Source organism: Siniperca chuatsi, linkage group LG4 (genome assembly GCF_020085105.1).
Source record: "Siniperca chuatsi isolate FFG_IHB_CAS linkage group LG4, ASM2008510v1, whole genome shotgun sequence".
Taxonomy (NCBI): Eukaryota; Metazoa; Chordata; class Actinopteri; order Centrarchiformes; family Sinipercidae; genus Siniperca; species Siniperca chuatsi.
Genome location: NC_058045.1, coordinates 9,986,989 through 10,008,666, shown reverse-complemented (window position 1 = coordinate 10,008,666; position 21,678 = coordinate 9,986,989). Strand labels below are relative to the sequence as shown.

General features: G+C 38.2%; 2 protein-coding genes across 13 annotated transcripts in view; one reads left to right on the top strand and one right to left on the bottom strand.

Moving 5' to 3' along the window:
- Window positions 1–483: 483 nt before the first annotated feature.
- Window positions 484–4,657, bottom strand: LOC122875417 (small VCP interacting protein). Of its 7 annotated transcripts, none has more exons than XM_044194488.1 (6): window positions 4,514–4,657; window positions 3,884–3,947; window positions 3,561–3,611; window positions 3,008–3,054; window positions 2,419–2,532; window positions 1,968–1,994 (listed from the first exon to the last, which is right to left on the bottom strand). In XM_044194488.1, the coding sequence occupies exons 1-5, from the start codon at window positions 4,537–4,539 to the stop codon at window positions 2,451–2,453; spliced, it is 270 nt and encodes an 89-aa protein (XP_044050423.1). In that variant the 5' UTR covers window positions 4,540–4,657; the 3' UTR covers window positions 1,968–1,994; window positions 2,419–2,450. The 7 variants fall into 7 exon arrangements, with proteins under 7 accessions (XP_044050428.1, XP_044050422.1, XP_044050424.1 ...); XM_044194490.1 differs by lacking the exon at window positions 4,514–4,657 and adding an exon at window positions 4,258–4,507; XM_044194493.1 differs by lacking the exon at window positions 3,008–3,054 and having other exon boundaries at window positions 484–1,994; window positions 4,525–4,574.
- A 613-nt stretch (window positions 4,658–5,270) lies between these two features.
- ano3 (anoctamin 3) overlaps window positions 5,271–21,678 on the top strand; it is a 38,363-nt gene continuing 21,955 nt past the window's right edge. For 3 of the 6 annotated variants that reach the window (XM_044194377.1, XM_044194378.1, XM_044194376.1), the window contains exons 1-2: window positions 5,271–5,426; window positions 9,540–9,722. In XM_044194377.1, coding sequence (XP_044050312.1) covers window positions 5,387–5,426; window positions 9,540–9,722 — 223 coding nt within the window. In that variant the 5' untranslated portion in view covers window positions 5,271–5,386. Of the gene's footprint in view, window positions 5,427–9,539; window positions 9,723–12,793; window positions 13,070–21,678 lie in introns of those variants that run through there. The other 3 variants (XM_044194382.1, XM_044194381.1, XM_044194379.1) reach the window with 3 other exon arrangements.

The window sequence follows — 21,678 nt, the reverse complement described above, 5'->3', positions numbered from 1 at the left end:
AGATGTGGAACATTTTGATGTTTGAATGGAGTTTCTAGCTGAAAGTGTGAATGTATAGATAAGAGTTGAAAAAGCTTGAAAAGGTGTGAAAATATGGGCATTTTTAACATTCCATCCATTCATTTCAATGGGGAAATTTCCTGGAAAACCTTGAGTTTTGCAAAGTATGAAAGTTATCACAAATCTGAATAATAGCTCACCATTCCTAATAGAGCTGAATATTTTGATGCTTGAATGAAGTTTCTATGTTGAAAAATGTGGAAGAGTTAAGTGTTAAAAAACACGATGGAATAATAATTTTTTTGTAGAACATTGGGTGTGAATGCTGACAGCAATTAAAACCTTTTTCATATATGTAAGACTAAAAAGTATAAAGTAAATGTTCAACAGATCAACTATAGACTTATGAAGTCTACAATTAAGCATAATGGTTTTCTTTTCTCTGCAAATTTATCACTGATCATTTTCAAATCCAGACAAGAGTAGCAGAAATGTGATTTATTGTAGCAAATAACATTGGCTGGATTTCCTGTTCTACAAACTGTGAAGAGCACCAGAAGCATTTAAGGATCAAGTGAAGGCTGTAAGAAATGCACTCAATTAAGCAAGTCAAAGTAAATACTTCACTACGTATTTTACACACTTTACTTTTTCTTTTCCTTCAGGTTTCTTCCTGTTTCCATTATAGCTGACTTGAATCTCTCCCAACACAGAGAATGAGCAAGCATATTTGCTGTTCACCAAATGTTGACAAACTAGGTGCAAATAGATATCTAACAAAAGCTTCTGTTTGTCATGTGGCAATTCAAAAACACATTTCATATCTCAGTTAAATTAAGCAGGCATCATATCAGTGTTTTGCATACATTATAATTCAATGCAACAAACTCAAATTGTACAGAGAGAAAAAAAAAGGCTCTATTAAAAGAAGAAATGGCAAAGACCAGTGCAAAGAACAATGTGCATAAGGTCACTAAGCGTGTATCCTAGTGCACCTCCATTTCATTTTTACTGGCTGGAGAATGTTTTAGTGTTGTTTCACATATTTAGCAGTATTCTGTAGCTGCTGCACATTTTGTCAAGTGTGTAGTATATGCTTCCTGATTGAAACACCAAATTAGCAATTAAATGAAGTGGCACCAAGTACAGACCTGGTGGCATATATTCTCAGCACAATGTCAGACACATTTTTCACCAAAACACCAACACCTCACATTGCCTTCCTCATTAACAAGGGACTCCCATGTGACACGCGAACTGCATTGGTCAGGAAAGTACCCCAGGGACAGGCAAAGCTATAGCAGTGTTTGCAGTAGTCTTTGTGTTGCCAACAAAGCCCTAAACAAGGTGAAATGAGTGGTAACTGGGTGCTTATTACTGTATATTAATCCTACAATAATCACTCTTCAATTTCTTTGTAAACATAAATTGTGTTTGACTTGTGAAATGTGTCATATGCATAAAGGATTTTTGTAGAGGTCATACAAAAAGTAATGTGGCCAATGTGGATTTACAGTGAACATTGATCCTCGACTTGGAAAACCAAAAAAGTGTAGTGAAAAAGCTTTAGGACAGCTTTGTCTCAATATGACAACAGTCACTGGAGATACGGCTGGACTTAAGAATCATTTTCTTTGTGTTATCTAATGTTAGTCATTCTAAGACTGCCTAATCAATTGTCAAATAAAACTATTACAGTAGGACGCGTATTTGCTTGCACATTTCTGTGTCATCCGTGACTTGTGGAAAGGTCCAAACCAGCTTGTATAACTTGGCAACAAGGGGGCAAGTCTTGCTGTTCCGTCTTCTATCACTTCAGATTGTTTTGCATGACAACTGTAGCCGTTTGTCTCATAACATCATAAAATAGGCAAAATAAATTTAAAAAAGCAGTTCAAACATCTTTCAAGTCATCTTGCAGCAATACTTCATGTTGTTGGACTTCGGAGTCAAGACTTCAGGTTTTACCATCTAGATTTTCAGCCCACCTGCCACTAGAAAACAACGAGGGAAAAATCATTGCAACAATCTTCAGTCTTTGAGACACAGTGCTAGCTGATATATCAATATAATATCTATCATCATATGAGACTAGAGATGAGAGAGGTCATCTGTAAAATTTGGTTAGGTTAATATTTTGATGTTCAGATTTCAGCTGAATAATACTTTTTAAATATATATATATATATATTTGACAACTTATACATGGCAATTCTCAGCCTTAGCCAGAAACCAGAGAGCGCAGACTGGAGCCTCTGATATCATCACATATAAATCTGTACCTGCTTTTATGAGGTTCAGCATCACTAAAAAGTATGTTGAATAACATCTCAAGTTTCACAAAGAAAGAGTGTTCAAAGATATTATTTTGCACTGGACCTCAGGAACGGCATTTATGATGGTAAACACAAAACTAACCTTCAGCCCGCCGCCACCAGACACAGAGGTGGTCATCGCCTGTTTCTCAATCTCTTCCTGTTTTTTTCTTTTCCTCTCGACTGCTTCTGGATTTTTAACACCCCTGTATGTTGTCTGAAAAAGACAGAGGAATATTATCAAATTATCAACTAACTGGCAATAGCTTTATTAAAAAAGCATTTATATCTTATATGTCTATATGTTAAAAAATATAAACAAGCAGTCTTAAAAACATGCATGTTTTTCAAAAGCATTTTTAATTAATTATTTTACCACAACCTTTTCAAAAAGTGAAAGTTCAACCTTTTAAAAAAACCACAAGGTATGTTCAATCACAACTAGCAAAAGGGCATTCAACTGCCAAATAAGGCAATTCAGATAAAGGATGGAGCAGCTAACTGAAACGTGACTGTGGGTTAGGGCTCAATGCTTTCATCTGCGGTAGTAAAAGTGTGAATTGTCAGGGTGTCAGGAGATTTAAAGATGAAAACTGTGACTTGGAGCAGAAAGATGTGGTAGCTGAGATATCATCCAATCCAAAAGATTCACCTGGCCTGAAGAGTTTTCATTCAGGTCCATGTCTACTTACCTTGATACAACTTTAGCATGGCTCTTACGGGTATGCAAGTGGCTTTTCTGTACAATAAAAAAATCACTCACCACACAGTCAAGTGCATCTACCTTGATTGGGGTATATATATTTAAGAGCAGGCTACAAAGTTATACTACACTCAGTAACCATATTATTAGGTAAATCTAGCTAAAACTAATGCAGTCTGAACAAACCTGCAGTAAATCCTATCTTTGCAAAGGTTATAATGTTCATTTTTTGATTAAACTGTCACGATTTTTGGTAACTTTGGAGGCTGTAGTGTTTTGCTGTTGAATTGTATAGTTATACTGACAAGTGTTTCTAATGAGGGTAGAGAAATGTTAGAAACACCTCTAGGTACAACAATACAATTAAAAACAGTACAAACTACAGCCTACAATAAATCCTACCTTCACAATGGTAGAATTTATTGCAGAACTGTTATATTAGAATACGTTAGTTTTATTATTATTACCTAATAATCTGGCAATTAAGTGTCTTAACAGTGTTTTAGCACTTGACACATAGACAAACAGTTAAAATCACCTACCTCTTTTTGTCTCTTCTCAGCGGCCTCAGCTAATTGTCGTCTTCTTATCTCCTGAAAACACACATAGAAAACTTGTAAGCTACAACTGACAGTCTTCACTGAGTTGGGCCTGGAGCCAGTGTTTACTGAGGCTAAACTAAACAGTCAACGTCTACTGAACATTACCTAGTAGGGCCTATTGGTGTCCAACAGACGATTAATCAAATTCACATAGCGTTAGATTCAATTATTTTGCATCAATTCATATTTCATATTGGAATATAAGTACGACATTCTGATCTAGGGACACAGCTGGCAATAAAAGTTTAAGTAAATTAACTTACTGGATCTGGAGTGACAACAACGTCGTCCGCAGCTCCACCAAGGCACGGTAGGCACATCCCCATACTTGAGTTGTTATTCGAGGCAAAAAAAGCAACGTAGAAAAAGAGTTATGAGTCTCGGTTTAGCCTAACTAGCTAACTAACGCTACCCCAGTTTCAAATTGCTCGGTTAATAGTTAGGGCAACAGAAGCAGCAGCTTCTATGTTACTCCCAACGGCTGTTGATGGGTCGTCAGGCATAACGTTACCGTTAGCTAACGGCTTCTGTTAGCTACATACGGTAACGTTAGCATTCTAGCCAACAGCTAGCTTAAGCTACCACTACGAGCCCAGTTACTTCTCCAAGCCACCTGATAAATAATTTTTCCTCACACCTCTTGTTTAATCGCCTCAGCATTTGAAAAATATCTGTTTGAAGGGCAGACGTCTACGCCAAATATTTTCCCCTCTGAGTTTATTTTGGATAGAGTTCAACTGGCTGACTAGTGTGACAGGGAATGTTCAATAATGTTACAGTTTTCTGCTACTATGCTATGAACACAAAAGTAAACTGTCATGTCAGCGCTCCAAACACTACGAGACTACTGTTATTCTTCGCAGATAATTAATCGCAAGCAGCAGTGGTCTTACTTATAACACACCGTAGTTAGCTTCATTGTGTTAAAATGTGTTCATTGTAGAATAGTTTGTGAAAGAGGATTTTGAACGTAGCTCAGTGTGACGATGCGTGCGTGGATACTACGCGCTCGTCCCCCGATAGGTGGTCCAACAGCACCACCGCGTGGCGAAGGACAAACCTAATGAAATAATCGCCATGGTAACGATAATAATGATATAATACATCCGACACTCCCAGCTACCTACTGATGGTTGGATTGTATTTCAATCATGACTAGCCACAATAAATGCAGATGGTATCATAATATAGAGAAAGAGATTTCCTGAATCCATTACCCTATAAATAGCCTATATTGGGCATGATTAAAGGTAAAGGGACATAGCGAAAGAAAACTCAATATGAGACCGATAACATTACAATACAAAAATACTTAATAATAATAATAACTGATTCTATAGGCCAGGTGTAATAAGCATAATTAACATACGTGGTAGCAGATTATGCCAATGTAAGCCATCAAATTCAAGTCAAACTACCTTTAAGAGAGTGGATAGATAAGTTCTCTTCTCTTGTTATAATATGTTGTCAATTACGTAGACTAATGAGGAAGCTCCATGTTAAGTGAATGATGCACCATACAGCAGTTCCGTCCAATCAATATTCTACAATCAATAGTCTGAGAATTTAATGTTGTACCCCGCTTCACCCGACAACACTTTAAACTCCACCCATCCATCTTGCACCGCCCGGGCCACTTCACAGCTCAAAGTGCTGCACTGTGGGAATGGCAGGTTCATGAGATTGCACAGCTTTTGTAGTTCACTTGTCACTCAGAAACGTATAGATGGGGGATTTGTACTGAAGGCGCAGGTAGGCTACATGCTATGGAAGTCAAGGTGTCACAGGCTCTTGGCAGCTCCGCAGGTAGGTTTAACTCACTTCTGAAGGAGGCACACTGAGTTATAGTTGACCAAGGAATGATAGTAAAACTGCAGCTAGCTATAAAATTACCATTATTCAATAGCTTCTGAATATTGAATTTGATCTGTCATCTGGATATGGTTTGGTATTTGTTATTAAGTGTTTATGCAGTCAGTTTATTTAAGAACAACATTTTAATAAGCGGTGCAACCTTTTGTAACATGCTGTAGAATATTCAGCGTTGCCTACATGTTGTCTCTCTGACACACCTTCCGGTCTGCAACTTAAACAAAATCATCTTTGTCAACAGAGATTTCTTACAGTCAAAATGTGTACTTGCTTTGCTGTGGGGCTCAACGTACGGGGAATGACAGAAGAGATAACGTCAATTATTACACTTTAAGCTCTGTCTGTTCTCACTATATACACTTATCTCGTGGCCACACGTTAATTAATACGACATACTTGGGCACGCAATAGCATTTCGTGTCCGCAATATACATATTTTTTCTATCTGTGATCCTTCTGGGGCTCCACAGACATTCTTGCATACACTTTTACTTGTTAACAATTGTCCATTACAATGCTTAGTCTGAATAAAAAGGTTACATGTATAAGTGATAAGTGCAGAAGTTCAGTATACAGTATGAAACGCACTGTTGCTCTACTTGATGATTTATTTATAAAGTGAGACGATAATGAATGAATGAAGAGGCAAGTTACTCCGTACATCAGTCAGTGATAGGTTTTTTTTTAGAAGAAGAACACACATGGGTGCTTCCTTCATGTCATTTTTCGTAATTGTGAAATAAATCAAGTGGTCAGTGGCCTGTACATTAAATAGAATCAAACTCACATAGGGCACTTCATGTGTCTTTTTGGTGTGTGGCATTCATTTTATTATTGACATGTTTGCACAGCAAAGTCAGTGTAATCTTGTGCTGAAACATCTGTGGTCAGCCCCAGACTGGAGAAAGGAGAGAAAGGAGAGGTGACTGTTTTCTAGGGAAATCCAGCAAACATGTCCAGCATCATTCAGTTTAATGAGCTATCTGAGGCATGAATGCTGTGGCTTTTATTAGCTGTTCTAAATCATCACTGCCCCAGGCAGAGATGAAAATGGCAAAAAAAATGGCAAAATTATGTCCTGGTAGCTAATAGGACAGTGTTTTCATCTGTGTTGAGCCATGTGGATTATGTTCAGTGGTGTGCAGAGACTCTGAGAGGGACATGGGGCCAAATTGTGACATGGTGGCTCTGCTGTAAGCTGGGTGAAGTGTTTACCGTAGTATAAATCATCAATCATTTGAAGCTGGTTTAGATCCTTCAGTGTGTGCCCCCTAACCTTGTTTTTTTCGGTCACTCCTTACTAGTGACTAGTGTACATAAAGCAGAGAGGTCAACGGAATTGTCTTTAACAGAGTGCTTCGCCCACTAGAGGAGTTGTGTGCAGAAAATCTGATTTTAAAAACAAATTTGTTGTGAGCTTTGTCTAATGGTCTTTTTCTTCTTCTACTTTCTCACCATGTGTTAATCTAATGAAAAACGTAGGTTGTGTATTACATTAGTCAAAGGAAAACAATATTCACTTTCATTTTCTAGCTACAGAAGATACAGTCTTAACAGTTTCACTAAAAAGCTACCGCAAGTTTCACTTTTTTAGACCAGTCTGCTGAAGGCCAAGATCCTTTTTTTGGAATCATAATGAGTTTGCTGTTTTACAATGATGGCCATTGTTTAGAATTGTGTTTGCTTCTTAATGCAGTTTGCCATATCTCAACATTTATTTTCAGCAGAAAGAACCCAACCCAACACCTAACATTAGAGAAAGTGTTATGATTTTATGGAAATATTTATGTGGCCTTAAGTGATCACTGCTGACTAATGTAAGATGTTTAAGAGATGTAAGGCACACAGACCAGGTTGGAGTAGCTATCATGTAATGGAAATAGTGGAGTATAAATGCTCTCCAGACTGGATGTACACCCCCTTTAGATTATATGTGTTAAGGTGATAAACACTGATGCACCTTTTATTCAATTAACAAGTTGCTGGAGAAAGTGCCCACCTGGCTGCACTCAAACTAAATTACATTTTCTTTATCAGCTGCTAACATTTCCGTATTGTAGTGTTTGTGCACATACACTGATTGTGTTATGCGATTCCCTAAGCTTATCAACAAACCCAAAATGTGTTTGTGACATTTACTGCAGAGTAATAATTTAGTCATAGTCATGGTAATAGTATTTGCCAGACTACTCACTGTATATGCTTGGATAAATGATACTTTTACATAGTTAATGGAGTCACACTTTCCTCAACATCCTCATCATAGATTCACGGTTACTTGAGAGAGGAATTCAGTGACCCAGGCATTTGAAATGTATTTGTTTAAATAAATAATCAATGTGCCAGGAAGTTTGTGCAGGAAGTACCTGCTCATCAATCGATCTACCTAGTGTCTCTGCAGTTTGGAAATCTTCAGGTCAGTATATTACTGCACTTAGACCACACCGCTGTAATGGACAAAGCACATTTCAGGGGAAGTGATTTTTTTCTGACCAGTTGACCAGAGCTCTGGTAACATAGACGCAGCAGTTACCATGTCACTATTATTTCTTTGACCTCCATGTGCAATAATCTCTGTTAAAGAGCACCACAGGGAGTTGAGAAATTACACTTATTCAGTGAACATACACTGAACTGCTTGAGCTCTCAACCAGCTGTATCACTCAAACATATTTCTGTATTTTTCAGGTGTATTTCACCACCCTCCATGCTTGCAGGCTTGGGTTGCACAGCCCTCTGGCAGTAATTGCTGTTGCTGTCATGAACTAAACTGTGCACATTTAAAAATTAGCATTTCAATAACATACTGTACACACCAGCATGTCTTGCAGCCATGTGTTGTTTTTTTGTGGGCTCCATCGAGAAGAGATGCTGAAAGGAGATGTCGCTGTTGAACCTGTGGAGAATAATTTCTGAGATGCAAAGTACTTCTGAATGTTTGTGAGTCATGTTGTTTGGACTCTGAGTGCAGCCACGCGGCTCTTCCTGTTGGTCTTAATGAAGCTAAGTGCACACATGAGGAAGGGAGCACACATTAACACACACTGAATGAAATGTTATTTTTCCATTGTAAACAAATTAAAATGCTAACTTGGTTAACCCTGACAGTGACCTGTTTAGGATTCAGAATGGTTGCCTCTACATTATATAAAGCAATTACTACAACATAATTGGCTCAGTGGCTATATGCAAAAAGGGCAACGTGGAATTTTTAACATGCATTAAGCCATTTTTATTCTTATTGTGCAGATTATTCCCCTCTAAGCAGCCACATTGTCAGATTAGCATTTAGCATATAATACTGTGTTGGTTGACAGTTTGCTGTGTATGAAAATGGGCTCAAGATTTAACCGTTTATTATTATAGTTCTGAAGATCCATATTAATTCATATCCTTTGTAGATGGAAAAGATAACATTAGATAATGGTGTAGGTCTTTCATATTTACAACATATATAGTTAGTCAGTGAAGTCTCTATGCCAATTTTCATTATTTTACTTTTGCTAAAAAGGAAAAAACAATCAGATGACATTTTGCTGTAGTTTTCTAAAGCTGGAAAACAAAGTCCATGGTAGCAAAACTTCAGTTTAAGTCAAGTCATTTCAGTTCAGTTTACGCAAATGTTTATTCCAGAAATCATGAAACTGTTAACTGGTTTTAATAAAAAATCGAACCTGATCAGATGAGTTACACAGTTGGTTTTGGAAAGCCAGAGGCCGTATTGTTCTCCATTAGTGTTAAGTATCAGAGGGTAAAAAGGAATTTTAAAGACACGTTAAAAATGTATGAGGGCAGTAATACGAGAGGGATAAGTAGGGAGCTGAACCGCTGTGATAACCTACAAATTTGAACATACAAGCTATTACATTTACCCTTTGATAACTTAAGAAACTGGTAATTGGTTGGAGTATGTGACAGGATGCCCTTCAAGATAAAAGCAACAATAAAGATACTTTAATACCATGATATCGTTACTGTAGACTCACATTTTGATCACCCTTTTGTCTCATGTTGAAGTGTGTGTGTGTGTGTGTGTGTGTTTTGCAGGATCATGTCATCGGGACAACTGTATGTTCCTGCCCCTGCTGGAGAGTCAGGCCTCCAGCTCTTCTGGAGCCGACAGGCATGTTCCTATCAATCCCACCATCAGCCACTCGGTCTCCTGGAGCTCCTCGCTTGGCAGCAGTTTCCAATCTGGATGCACAGAGACAGAAACCGACCAACAATCTGGTGAGTTTTCCAGCAGCACTTGTGAATCAACTTTTTTACATGCATTACAGCTATCTAACATCTGCCCATGCTTGTTGGGCATATTGCTGCACACCTAATGTGTATACAAAGTATAAGGTTAATACTGAGAATTTAAGCTAATTCCTTAATAAATATGGACCATGCTGAGTCTGCCATTGGGAGTGTTAATGAGGCTGTTGAACGCCATAAATGAATCCATTATTGAATTAATTGATAGACAGAAAATTAATTGGCAAAAAAACTGACTATCGATTTATCATTAAAGCCATTTATCAAGCAAAATCTCCAAATATTCTCTGGTTCCAGCTTCTCAAATGTGAGGCTCCACCACTTTTCTTTATACCATTGTAAATTAAATATCTCTCAGTTTTGGATTTCTTTTCTTGGACAAAACAAGAATTTCTGAACTATTTTAAAAATTTTTTTTTTTACACTAAATGATTAATTGTTTAATCGAAAAAATAATTGATAGACAGAAGAGGAAAAGTTTAGAACCTCAGTTGAACTGTTTGCTCTGAACTTTTAAATAACTTCATCAGCAGCTCCCTCGGCTGCTAAGCCAGCAAGTCATCAGTAATAATTTAGTTGCATGTGTTGACATTAGAGGTCTTTGTCATTCAGGAGCATCTTGAGCAAGTGGAGAGTTCTTTGATTCTTTGATCGTGCAAACACAGAACCCTTTTATGCAACGAGGGATGTGTTAAATATTAGGGACGGTACAGCTTTGATTGTTTCCGACCTTTTCTTTGACTGAAATCTTTGATTGCTAATATTATTTTTTAAGGAGCCTATTACCATTATAATCTAACTGCAGCTATTTTGCAGGTATATAATTTTGACTACTCATTGCTGAAAGCCAAAAAAAAGCTGAAAATGAAGTGTGCTTCCTAAAATGGAGAGCATCTTGGGGATTTGATGTTTTATCAGTGAAAATTAGATGCAAAGATAGTGAACACGTATGTGAAAGCTAACCTTTTTGTTTGGAGGCTGCAAGAGTGAATCTTGTCAAAAGTAGTTCATGATTGTATATTTACATGCATATGCTGAGGTGAATAATGCAAAAAAAACAACCTAAACATTGTGGTTATTAGTTGGAGCTGATTGTTGACAGCTCAGTTAGTCACCTTTTTAACCACCAGGTGGCAGTATTTTATTTATCTAAAGCCTTGCTCCCTCTGCAGTACTGTCATCTGACCTACATCTATAACAGGCAGGAATGGAAGAGATAGAATTTTAAATGGGACTGACCATATAAGAGCTGCTTACTTGTTTATTTATCAGACCAGTGGAAGAAATGCATTTGTCTGGCAGCTCAATGACATGTTATAGGGGTTGGCGCACACCACCCTGCCACCGGTCCTCAATAAATAACAGAACAGTGGGAGGAGGAGAGGCATGCTGCGCTGCGAGAAAGCAGATGGTATTTGCATCTATGACAGATGCCAGACTACTCCCCAGAATACCAGCACAGACAGAGATTGATACACAAAAGTAGGACAAACAAACGGCATGTTACTGTGTTAATTGTGACCCGGTGATGGCTGACCAGGTCACAGCAGTCAGTTCAGTGTCTGCTCACATAGAAACAACCCTCTCATGAGTTCCAGATCCTGATTGGAGATCTGCTGGTCTGTAACTCTGTGACATTGAGAAAAGACCAGTGACCTTGCAGATAAACCATGACAAGATCTCTGCTTGGTTAGTACTATGCAATTGAAGACCTGAGGTAAAGTGATAAGGAGACACTCTTGTATGTTTTGCCTGCATATTGTCACTAAGGTGCAGGTTTAGCTACCACATAAATTGACTGTGTGTTTGATGATAAAAATTCTTCTTATTCAATTTTTTTCATGTCACATATAAATGGTAAAAACTACCAAAAGCAACTGTAAATTTTGCAGGTGATAACAGAGGCGCATCAAGGCGGTAGAGATAACATCAACAAAATAAAAAAGAAACCATAAATTCAACCAGACAAATGAAAACAAGGTGACAAAGCAGAGTGGTATAGCATAAATATCTTATTTTAAACACAGTAAGAAATTAAAGATTTTTTAATGAAACTAAATGTACTGTATTCTGCAGTCTATTGCCCCAAATCTATAATGACCTAACTCTCCATAGCCAGCATGACAGTTACCAGTTTTAACATTCGGCTATCAAACTATTCTGCAGCCATTTTGAACACCCTGCTCCGTTTTCATGACTGATACAACAGTTGTTCTCAAACGAGGGATCCCCCTGCCTCTACAGCAGCAGTGTGTCAGCACCGAGCTGTGAGCCCTGTAGTAGTAAACTATAGTATTGATTGTGTTGAGTTTTTCTCACAGCCTCACAGTATTAAATCCCTGCCAAAGCAAATGGTTCACAGCCTAGAAGAAGTCAAATGGTCTACATTACCTTTATTGATACTTTGGTCTTTTTTTTTTTTTTTTTGCATAAAGTTACAGTTAAGCCTGACTGTGACTGATGGCTTCTGTCAACAACACTGGATATCAGATATTGTCTGTGTTTTATGTTGAAGATTAGGCCTACATGATGTCCACTGGGTTTAGAAAATCTGAAGGCCCTTGTGCATGTGAAGTCCCCTCAGAATTTTCTGCAATAATGCATGGTAGGCTTTATTTAGAATGAGATTTTTAATTGGTGAGGTTTCAGTCTTTATTTCAAGGCAGCAGGATTACCTGATAAAAAAATATGTCAAAGGGGTTTATAGTGGCTTAAATGGGAAATTATGTTGACCTCAAAAATAAAAATGAAATTGAAATCCTTTTACATAATGTTCCGAGGTCAATTTTTTTGAACCAGCAGGGACTGCCTTCTTTTTAGTCAGCACAGAAGCCTAACTGTATTTTCCTACCTAATAGTTCATCAGACTATGTGATGCCTTTGGGTGCAAGCAGCTTTCAGCACGGGTAAAAGACGATGATTGATGAGCGAATCAATAAATGTCCTTGTCGGTCCATTTGAGATCTGCTGCCCCTGGTAGTTTTTTTTTGGAGTCAGTAAATCAGTACGGAGGGGACGTGTCCATCTCAGGACCTCCCCTACCGCCCGTCACCATGACAACAGCCGTGGATGGTGGTTGGGGAGCGGAGGGGGGAGCATGCGGAGCTTAGACAGGTGTTGCTGGGGTTTGCGCATCGCCCGTGAGATCGTTTGGCAGGATGGGAGCTGCGAGAACACCTACGCAACCCAACCATAGTTTCCTATGTTTTCTGCAATTTAGCTTTTTGAAATACGGAATTCAATTAACGCTGGAAACCAACTGAACGTCGCAATGGTGCACCACTCGGGCTCAATCCAGTCCTTCAAGCAGCAGAAAGGTTGGTAGCAAATGTGTTCATTTCGCGTCCGGTGATGATTTATTTTTGAGCTGAGTGTGGTGGGTGGTGACTTTTCTTCTCTAGTTAAATAGTTTGTGATGTTAAATGGTACGCAGAGGTATCAGACTCTCTACTTGCTGTAGGTGTGACGCAGAGTTGGAGGTCTTGCAGCCGCCCCTTCCTGGGATCAATCCTGTTTCTGAACCTTGTGCGCTTTGATATTTTATCAACCAGTTTACGTTACACTGACTCTATTACCTAAGTCATTAATGTTAAGCAGCAGGCTACATAGATCAAATTAAAACAAGTAATGTTAAGTAAAACATTAAATGACAACATTTATAAGAAATTGTTCAAATTTAGAAACATCACAAGCTATTTAAACCATGTTTGTTTTAATACAGTGGGTGGATGCAGTTAATGCAGAAAAGAGATGACCTTCGGAGAGGTTGTTTTAGTCACGTTTGAACTTGCAGTGATTTGAACTGCAAGCACAGTCATGCCCATAAGCTTTCTGGGATCTGCTTAAACATTCACAGCAGTACAAGTAGGTTTGTATAATAATATAATTGTGCTGTGCATGTGCTTTGAGGAACCATACAACTGTTCCACACAAATTTGTTCAGGAGCATGGAGGATAGTTTGTGCTAAAGGTGAAGTAGCTTGTCTGTGCCCTGCACCTGTCAGGAATAGCTGCACTCAGACTTTAACAGTAATAAAAAAAAAAAAACTAAAAAAAACCCCCTCTCCACTCAGCAAGTTATTGAAAAAGCAATATGAGACATCAGACGCCACTTCATTTTGGTGTCCATTTGGCATCGTTGCGTTTTGGACCGGCAATAACTTAGACATGGATCATGTAACAAACTGTGTGAAGGAAAGATCTGTCTCCACACACTGGAGCAAATTTCTTATAAGTTAATACCTATCAAGTAATCAATCTGTGTCCATTATATTCCAGTTAGATTACACTGCTGTGCCAGTATTGATTTTAGACCCTAAGTAGGGCTCTTTAGAGAGCGTTAGTGGTTCTTTAACACTGTAAAATTATTGTGCTGGCTGTCTAAATTTAGAAAAATGCTGAAGAAACCTCTTGTTTTCATGCTGACAGAGGCTCATGAACGGGGAGCAATGGCCTCTTTTTGTTTCTGTACCTGGCTGAGGAGGATGAAAGGGTCTCTTCTGGCTTCTGATGAGCTGAGCAGCTAGAAATCTCATGAGTGAGGGATGCCCCGCTGAAGAGGGTGTGAGCTTATGTGCTGTAGCTCATTTCTCTTTGTTGGTTTTAGTGTGAAAACAAACAGAAAGAGTTGAACAAAAAGCAGGATGTTTTTTTTTTTTACCATCACCCACACGCACAGTATGGACTGTACCACATTATGATCGTCTAAACAGACTTTTATTTCTATTATGTTTTATATGACTCGTGTTCAACGCAGCAATTATTTCTTTCTATATTGCTGTTTCAGAGAAAATCCTAGTTTATAACATTATATATCACAGAGCGAACCACTTCCTGGCTTCAGTCCAGCCAGCAGGAAACACGTAGAACAACATAATATCAGATTTATGTACAAATCTGACTACAGGCTTGAGGGCCCACTCAATATTTCAGTGACTGCTAAGTGCACCATTAAATTGAAAGCAAAAGGGGTGAATGTTGGCTCACAAAGTCCTGCTAAAGCAAATTCAGAAATTATACTGCACTTCCTCAAACACAATCAACAATACCCTTCGAGAGCATTAAAAAGCTTGGAGCTGAAAATGTTCACCATTTGAAAGCAGATTGGAGCTTTGTGTTTCTGTACACAGGCGGTGAAAAGCTTTTCAGCCAAGCCTTTATTGCTCTATAGGTAATCAGTAAAATCTGAAAATTAATTAAAATAACAACTGGAAGCCAGTATGAGATGGTTTATATGGGCGTTAAATCTCTCTCCCTTAAAAGCTGCTGAGCTGCAGGTTAGAAAACCTTTTTGATTGAAGACAGAACACAGAGAGTTAGAAAAGGGACTAATTATGAAAATAAACATAAGATGAAGGTATAGATGGATTTTTTTTCTTCCCGCCTTGATATCACTCAGTTGGTAAAAACTAGAAAATACAGCTACATTTGGACTTCAAGAAAAAAGCGACTCACCACCATCTGATATGACTTCCCAGGATTTGACTGAATTTCAGATGTTCTTTGGCAGACTAATCATGAACTCAGATTTATCGGCAGCATGTTGATGAAAGTTGTTGAAACTTATTGACACACTGACCGTTCAATATCTGCTGGAAAGTATTTGCTTTAAGCATATCAAGATTTAAATGTAACCTGGTTCAACAATTAAATACTTAAGTGTTAAGTAAAAGCTTTGTTCGTGCTTCTACATGTATTATTTCAGAGTTGCAACGATTAGTCAATTAATCAGTTAGTCAACCGGAGAAAAAAAATGTATCTGTGACAATTTTGATAGTCGGTTAATCACTTAAGTCATTTTTCATGCAAAAATGCAAAACATTTGATGTTTCCAGATTCTCAAATGTGAGAATTTGCTGCTTTTCTTGGTGGTGAATTAAAGGTTTGAACTGTTGTTTGGACAAAACAAAACATTTAATGACCTCACCTTGTGCTGTAGGATATTGTGATGGGCATTTTCCACAGTTTGGTGTTTTATAGACCAAACGATTAACTTATTATCGAGAAAATAATTGGCAGATTAATCTTTAATGAAAATAATGGTTAGTTGCAGCCCTATATTATCTTTTTCTTAATTATACACTTTCATAAGTGGCTTTTACAGTACAGTAACAACCAACTTCTCTTATAGTTTCGAAAGAATCAATATTGTATATCAAGCAACTTCCTGCTCATTCTCCTCATGGAAATAGTTTATGGATTAGTGACTTATTTGGGGGTGTTTGTCTTTTTAGAAGAAGAAAGGTGTGTGTGTGTTGTTTTTTTGTCGGTGGGATGGTTCAGTGGCTGCTGAAGGACTGAGAGTCCTGTCCTCTGTTAGACTGCACTTTTTAACTCTGTATGTGTGCATATACAATAAATGTGCATGTGTGTGTTTCATGACAAATATTGAGGTCCTCATGGGTAGGGGGCTTTTTGAGGGTTAAGACTTGGTTTTAGGGTACAGGTTACAATTAGGTTAGGGTTAGGGTTAAGGTTAGGCATTTAGTTGTGATGGTAAAGGTTAGGGTAAGGGGCTTGGGTTAAGCATTATATTAATGACCACGGGGATAGTGAAACAAACGTGCGTGTGTGTGTGTGTTCATGTGCAGACCTTTTGGTTACACAGTCCTAAGCAGGCCACCTGTCCTCTTATGCAAGCAGGCAGATGGTTTTATAGATACAGACATTAATTTCAGGACAGATTTGGGGAGAGCACATTTAACAGGCTACTGTAGAATATTAGGCAGACATCAGTTTTATGTAAGATGAGTTGATCAATGTTGTGTATAAAGTGCCTTTTATCTAATTGTAGCATGCCACATAGACAAACTGTTCACAAAAGGACAAAACAAAGAAGCTGTTTTGTTCTGTATGTGCGTGGATCATATGGCAGTTACCAACATTAACACTTTCAGTCTTTAAATAGTCAGCGGTTGTTTTGTTGCTAGGTTATAAGAACAATAGAGGCAGAAGTTCTGCTGGAGCCCAAAGTTATTCTACAGTTTAATAACGTCTGCAAAACACACTGATTTTGGTGATTTGGTGGCATGATGGAGCTAAAATGTTGTGAACTTTATGTTTGATATTGTTTACTGAAGAACATGCTGTTCATATGCATTCCCTGATGAGATGTGTACGCATGGCCACAGCAGAGGCTTTGCAGAAAATCCTGTGACGTAGTAGAAATCACAAGCAATCAGGGGGCATAAGAAGATAGTGTGACATTAAAGGAGCGGGGGGAAAATAGAGATTGAGAGAAAAGGAAGATGTTTAATCTGCTCAAATGATGCAACCCAGAGGTTGTGCCAGGATTGTATAATGAGGTCCTGAATCGTTTGAACCGTGGGTAAAAAGTGCCATCTGTTCTGAGGTGTGTTCAGGGTCAGGCTGCCGGGCTCGGCTGCACGTGATAGACAGTTGACAACTGCTCACAGTGTCTGTGTAGCAAATTAGATTGTTTTTACTTCAATATTAGTTTTTTTTCCTGTTGAATCAGTGTCCAAAAATCATAATTACATCCACTGTGATTCAATGTTGTGAAAAATAAAACACGAAAAGGTCCAAAGGGGTGAATAATCACTGTGTAAAATGGTGTTGTGTTGTTCTTCACTGGTGGCTAAAAATGGTCAGCTCCTGTAATTAGGTGCTTCTTGTTTTTATCACACATTTTAGTTTCAGGTCAAGTCATTAAGCTGTTTTGTGATAATAACTTTGCACTCATTAGCCACAATATATTGTATGTCATTACAGTCACTTAAGTCAACTTATTTAGCTAAATCGATAATATAAAATTTATAGTATATCAGATTTGAATAGTTAACCATAATTTTGCAAAAATAAATGAATGAATGACCAAACATCTATTACTTATTTGTATTTTAGTGGATAAATTACTGTTGTGGTAAATCACAAATCACATGGGAGAACTCACATTCATTATTACATCAAACACTGAAGCACTGACAGAGAAAACTGAACATTTTAAAGACACTATATGTAGCAATGTTTGTGACTTTTTATGTCAAATTATTCTGTTCTCTAAGTTTGTGTCTGTAGAAAATAATGTAAAATTAGACTCTCCAGGTGAACATTGGTGCAGTCTATGTGTCTGCCACAGTGTCTTTTTTGATACTACCACTGGGGGATTGAATGTTTATTCTCCATGAAACCTGCAGTCACAGTATTAGTGGTGCAGCAGTTATTCTTTTGAAACTGTCATGGTTATCAGCTGTAGCGTTAAAAATACCTTTTATTTTTAAAATGCTTTTAAAGTAATTTTGTGTACACTGTTATGATGCTGAATATATATTTAGCTTACCGTCTGTTTCAACCAATCCAAGTTACATTTTGTCAGCTGAACATGCGGGAACAAATTTCAACATTTTGTGATTTATTTTAACATTTCTTGCATGGATTCAAGTGAAAATTCCCAAATTTTAGTATCTAGTGAAGCACTCAAGCGATCCACGCCAGAGAGCACTCATCATTTGCTTTTCATACTTGTATGCAAGAATTATTGGTGTGCCTCGAGTACTAACCATGTAATATAAGATATGAGCTGAATATTCAGTCGCTGCTAATGATACTATTCTAAATACTCGCTGTGAACTCAGCCTCGTCTATGTGTTCTTTGATATGGTGCCAGGCGGAGGATGAAACACACTCTCTAATTGCTCGGAGAGCGTTTCTGTAGGAGAGGCTGTCGGCCTCGCCTCAGTCCTGCCTCCACGTGATCATTTTTATAAACGCACCGCAGCAGTGTTTTGGACCTTCTTCTCTAAGCGTGTGTGTGTGTGTGTGTGTGTGTGTGTGTTATTTTTTCTTCTTTTTTAAAGCAAGGATGCCCTGAAATGCACTCTGTAAGGGGAAAGCAATAATGATGTGTGTTCTGCTTAAAAAGGTCCAGATGCAGAATGTTCTTCAGTTGAAAGCTGTGATGCTGAAAGTGCTATGAGCTGAACATGGATGAATAATTCAAGGTATAGAATGAGGAAACATAGAGGCATGATGAGAAACAACCCACTGACCTGAATTCTCTGTTTGAAACTATGTGCAACATCCTTGCAGATGTCTCGGTGCTTTCGTTTCTGCTCAGGTCTCTCACAGTGATCGTGGACAAACGTGACTAAAAGCAAAAGTAACGTTTCTTTTTACACATTGGACAGTTTTACCAAATTTTTACAGCACTGTTTTGCTTCCTCTGATATCTGACAGCTTGTAATTGATCATAAAATCCTTGACGTTTTTTAAAATGAAATGTTTTTTCTTCCAGCTGGCCCAGAGTAGATTGGCAACAGTTGCTGCTGTGCAGGGATATGCTCACTTTTAATGACAAAAATAATCAAGAGCAGCAAAGCGAACAAATAAGGAATAAAGCCATTTTTTAATTTTATATTTTGTCACATGTATGATATATATCTCATACCCACACATGTGCACAGAACCAAAAACAAAACCCTTTTAATCTCAACAAGACTCTCATCATCATCATCATCATCATCATCATCATCATCATCATCATCACAAGTCATGGACAAGCTGCACAGGAGAGATCCAAATCCCAGATCACGACCTTCCTTGAAGCTCGTCCAGCTCCCCCTCGGATGAGCCTGAGTGGGTGTTTGTGAGAGCACACACAGGATTGTTGTCAAAGCCCTGTATCATGCTGATTTATAGAAAATTTGGAGTTTTTTTTTTCACCTCTAAATTTTCACAGCGAGCGTCCACTCCCTGGGCCTCTTGATCTGTTTCTTTTTTATTCGCCACTCCTGCGTCCCTCCTCCCTCTGCAGGACTCACAGACACTCAGTGACAGCCCAATGACTCCCATACCGACGGGCACAAACACACACACACACACACACAGGCACAGTCCATCCACACACACAGGATTAACCTTCTCCTGATAAACCAGTTCTAGCCAGTGCACAGCGAGATTAAACACAGGATTTCACATTAGATGAACCCTTTATATATTTATATAGACTTACACAATGCACTGTCTTCTGCACAACTGCTCTGACTGGGACAGAGTTCACAGAGTCTGCCTGCATGTGAAAATAAAGCCAAAGCTTTGGAAGAGGGCAATGATCGTCAGATAACCATTATTATATCCTTAATATCCACAGAGGCTGAGAGATTTGACCAGTGAATCATTTCCATGGCAGCAATTTCGTCACATCACCAACCCCGCCCAATTTGTGGGTCTATTTTAAACTTTGAGTCCTTTGGGACCACCGAGCCTCGCCCCTACAGGCCCATTAGTTCGCTCTGCTGAATATATGAAATAAGAATGTATCCAATCTTCAGGCCTTTCCACAGAGAATGTGATATTATGGCACTTCAGGCTTCTGTTGTCCCACATAACCTGAAGACAAATTAACTTTCTGACATGAACAAATAGATTTATTTAAAGTTTAATCATGTCATCTTTTGTGCTGAGTAATCATGCTTTTATATTTAGAAGACTTTCATATCAAACTATTTTTTAAAATCTGTCTCTTAAGTGAAGTGAAATCCAGCTGCAAGCAGTTTCAACGAATCAAAATTTCTACACTTTTCACTTTCTCAATTAGGCATTGTATAGCTTTTAGCTGGAGCTCACAACTTTCATTCATTTCATATCTGTGGGGCTACACAGGAAATAAACAGCGCGATTAGTGGTTCCCCTGGGCCTTCAAGCTCACATCTTTAAGTCTCCATTCTCACCCAGCAGCACTGGGAAATCCCACTGCGATCAATGTCATGAGAATGAGTTATTGTGCAGCTTGCAGCGCGGACCCTCAGGATGCAGAGAGTGAATTATCAATGCAGCTGAACGTTTCAGGAAGGTCACTGAGAGAATTCCTCACTGGAGGCGAAAGTAAGTCACACTCCCATTTTAAAGAGAGCGCCTTCGTTTCATTAATAATTGTGTCAAGAGCTGCAGAGCTGAAGCTGCTGCCTGGTGTGAAGGTCAGGTGCAATGACCTGCGTCCATTCCTGGACATTCATTATCGTTATTAACCTCTGAGTGGGTCCCGCTGTCACCATATTGCTGTTTTATTGCTGCAATAACCTTGAAAATGACTGGTATTTTAAAATAAATCTGCTGGTATTAGTAAAACAATGACATGCTAATGAGAAAGAATGTAACAGCACAAATGAATGTTGTTATTACATGCATATTTGTTAAATTGGTGGCAGCCCTAACAAGCGTGTGTGTGTGTAGTTTAGTTTTGTGGTGCACCATCATGCTGCTGTGTGATTTGATGGAGGGGGAGTGCTGATGGTTTTAATGCACTCCTCTATGAAGGACGGACATTATCACCACCACTGTAGTCCAATAAAATGATGGACCAGTTGATGATTGAAGTGATTTCACCCTCTCTCCTTTTTTTCCACTCACTCCCTTGTTTTCAGTTCATGCACTAGATCTAAGTATTGTAAACAGGTTTTCTTACATTTACATTTTCTGTCTTGCTGAATTTTGTTTCTTTTTGTTATTAGACATTTATGCAGTTTTTTTAAAGTGACATGTTTGTTATATTTTGCATGATAAGATGAGATATGATATGATAGAAATAACAAAAATGACCAAATAAAAACAGTAATTTTATGTAAAAATGCTACTACTCTAGCAGCTTCAACAAGTCAAATAGACTTTAATGTGGAAAGAAATTGATTACTAACAATTATGGGTTTACAGTATGGAGTTCTGTTTTGAGCATGTTACTAACATTATTAAATTACTGCCTAAATATGCATTACTGAATATGCAAAATATAATTTAACTATAAATACATAAAAATTAGTGAATGGATTGTTACATTAAAGTGCTGAAGCCACACTTGCATTAGCTAATTGGCATTAGCTGCTCCATCCAACTGGTACGCCAGTGATTTTAGTATTTCACTTTCATAAAGTTGGCGGGCTCACAAGAGCCAAATTTAAAGAACAGTCAACAT

What these genes read in the sequence shown, in the direction of transcription:
- LOC122875417 (XM_044194488.1), bottom strand. Translation starts at nt 4,539, where the DNA reads ATGAAGCTAACTACGGTGTGTTATAA. An exon ending in CTAACTACGGTGTGTTATAA is followed by an intron (nt 3,948 to 4,513) that starts GTAAGACCACTG and finishes TAACAACTCAAG; the next exon opens with TATGGGGATGTGCCTACCGT. An exon ending in CATGCTAAAGTTGTATCAAG is followed by an intron (nt 2,533 to 3,007) that starts GTAAGTAGACAT and finishes TGTCTTTTTCAG; the next exon opens with ACAACATACAGGGGTGTTAA.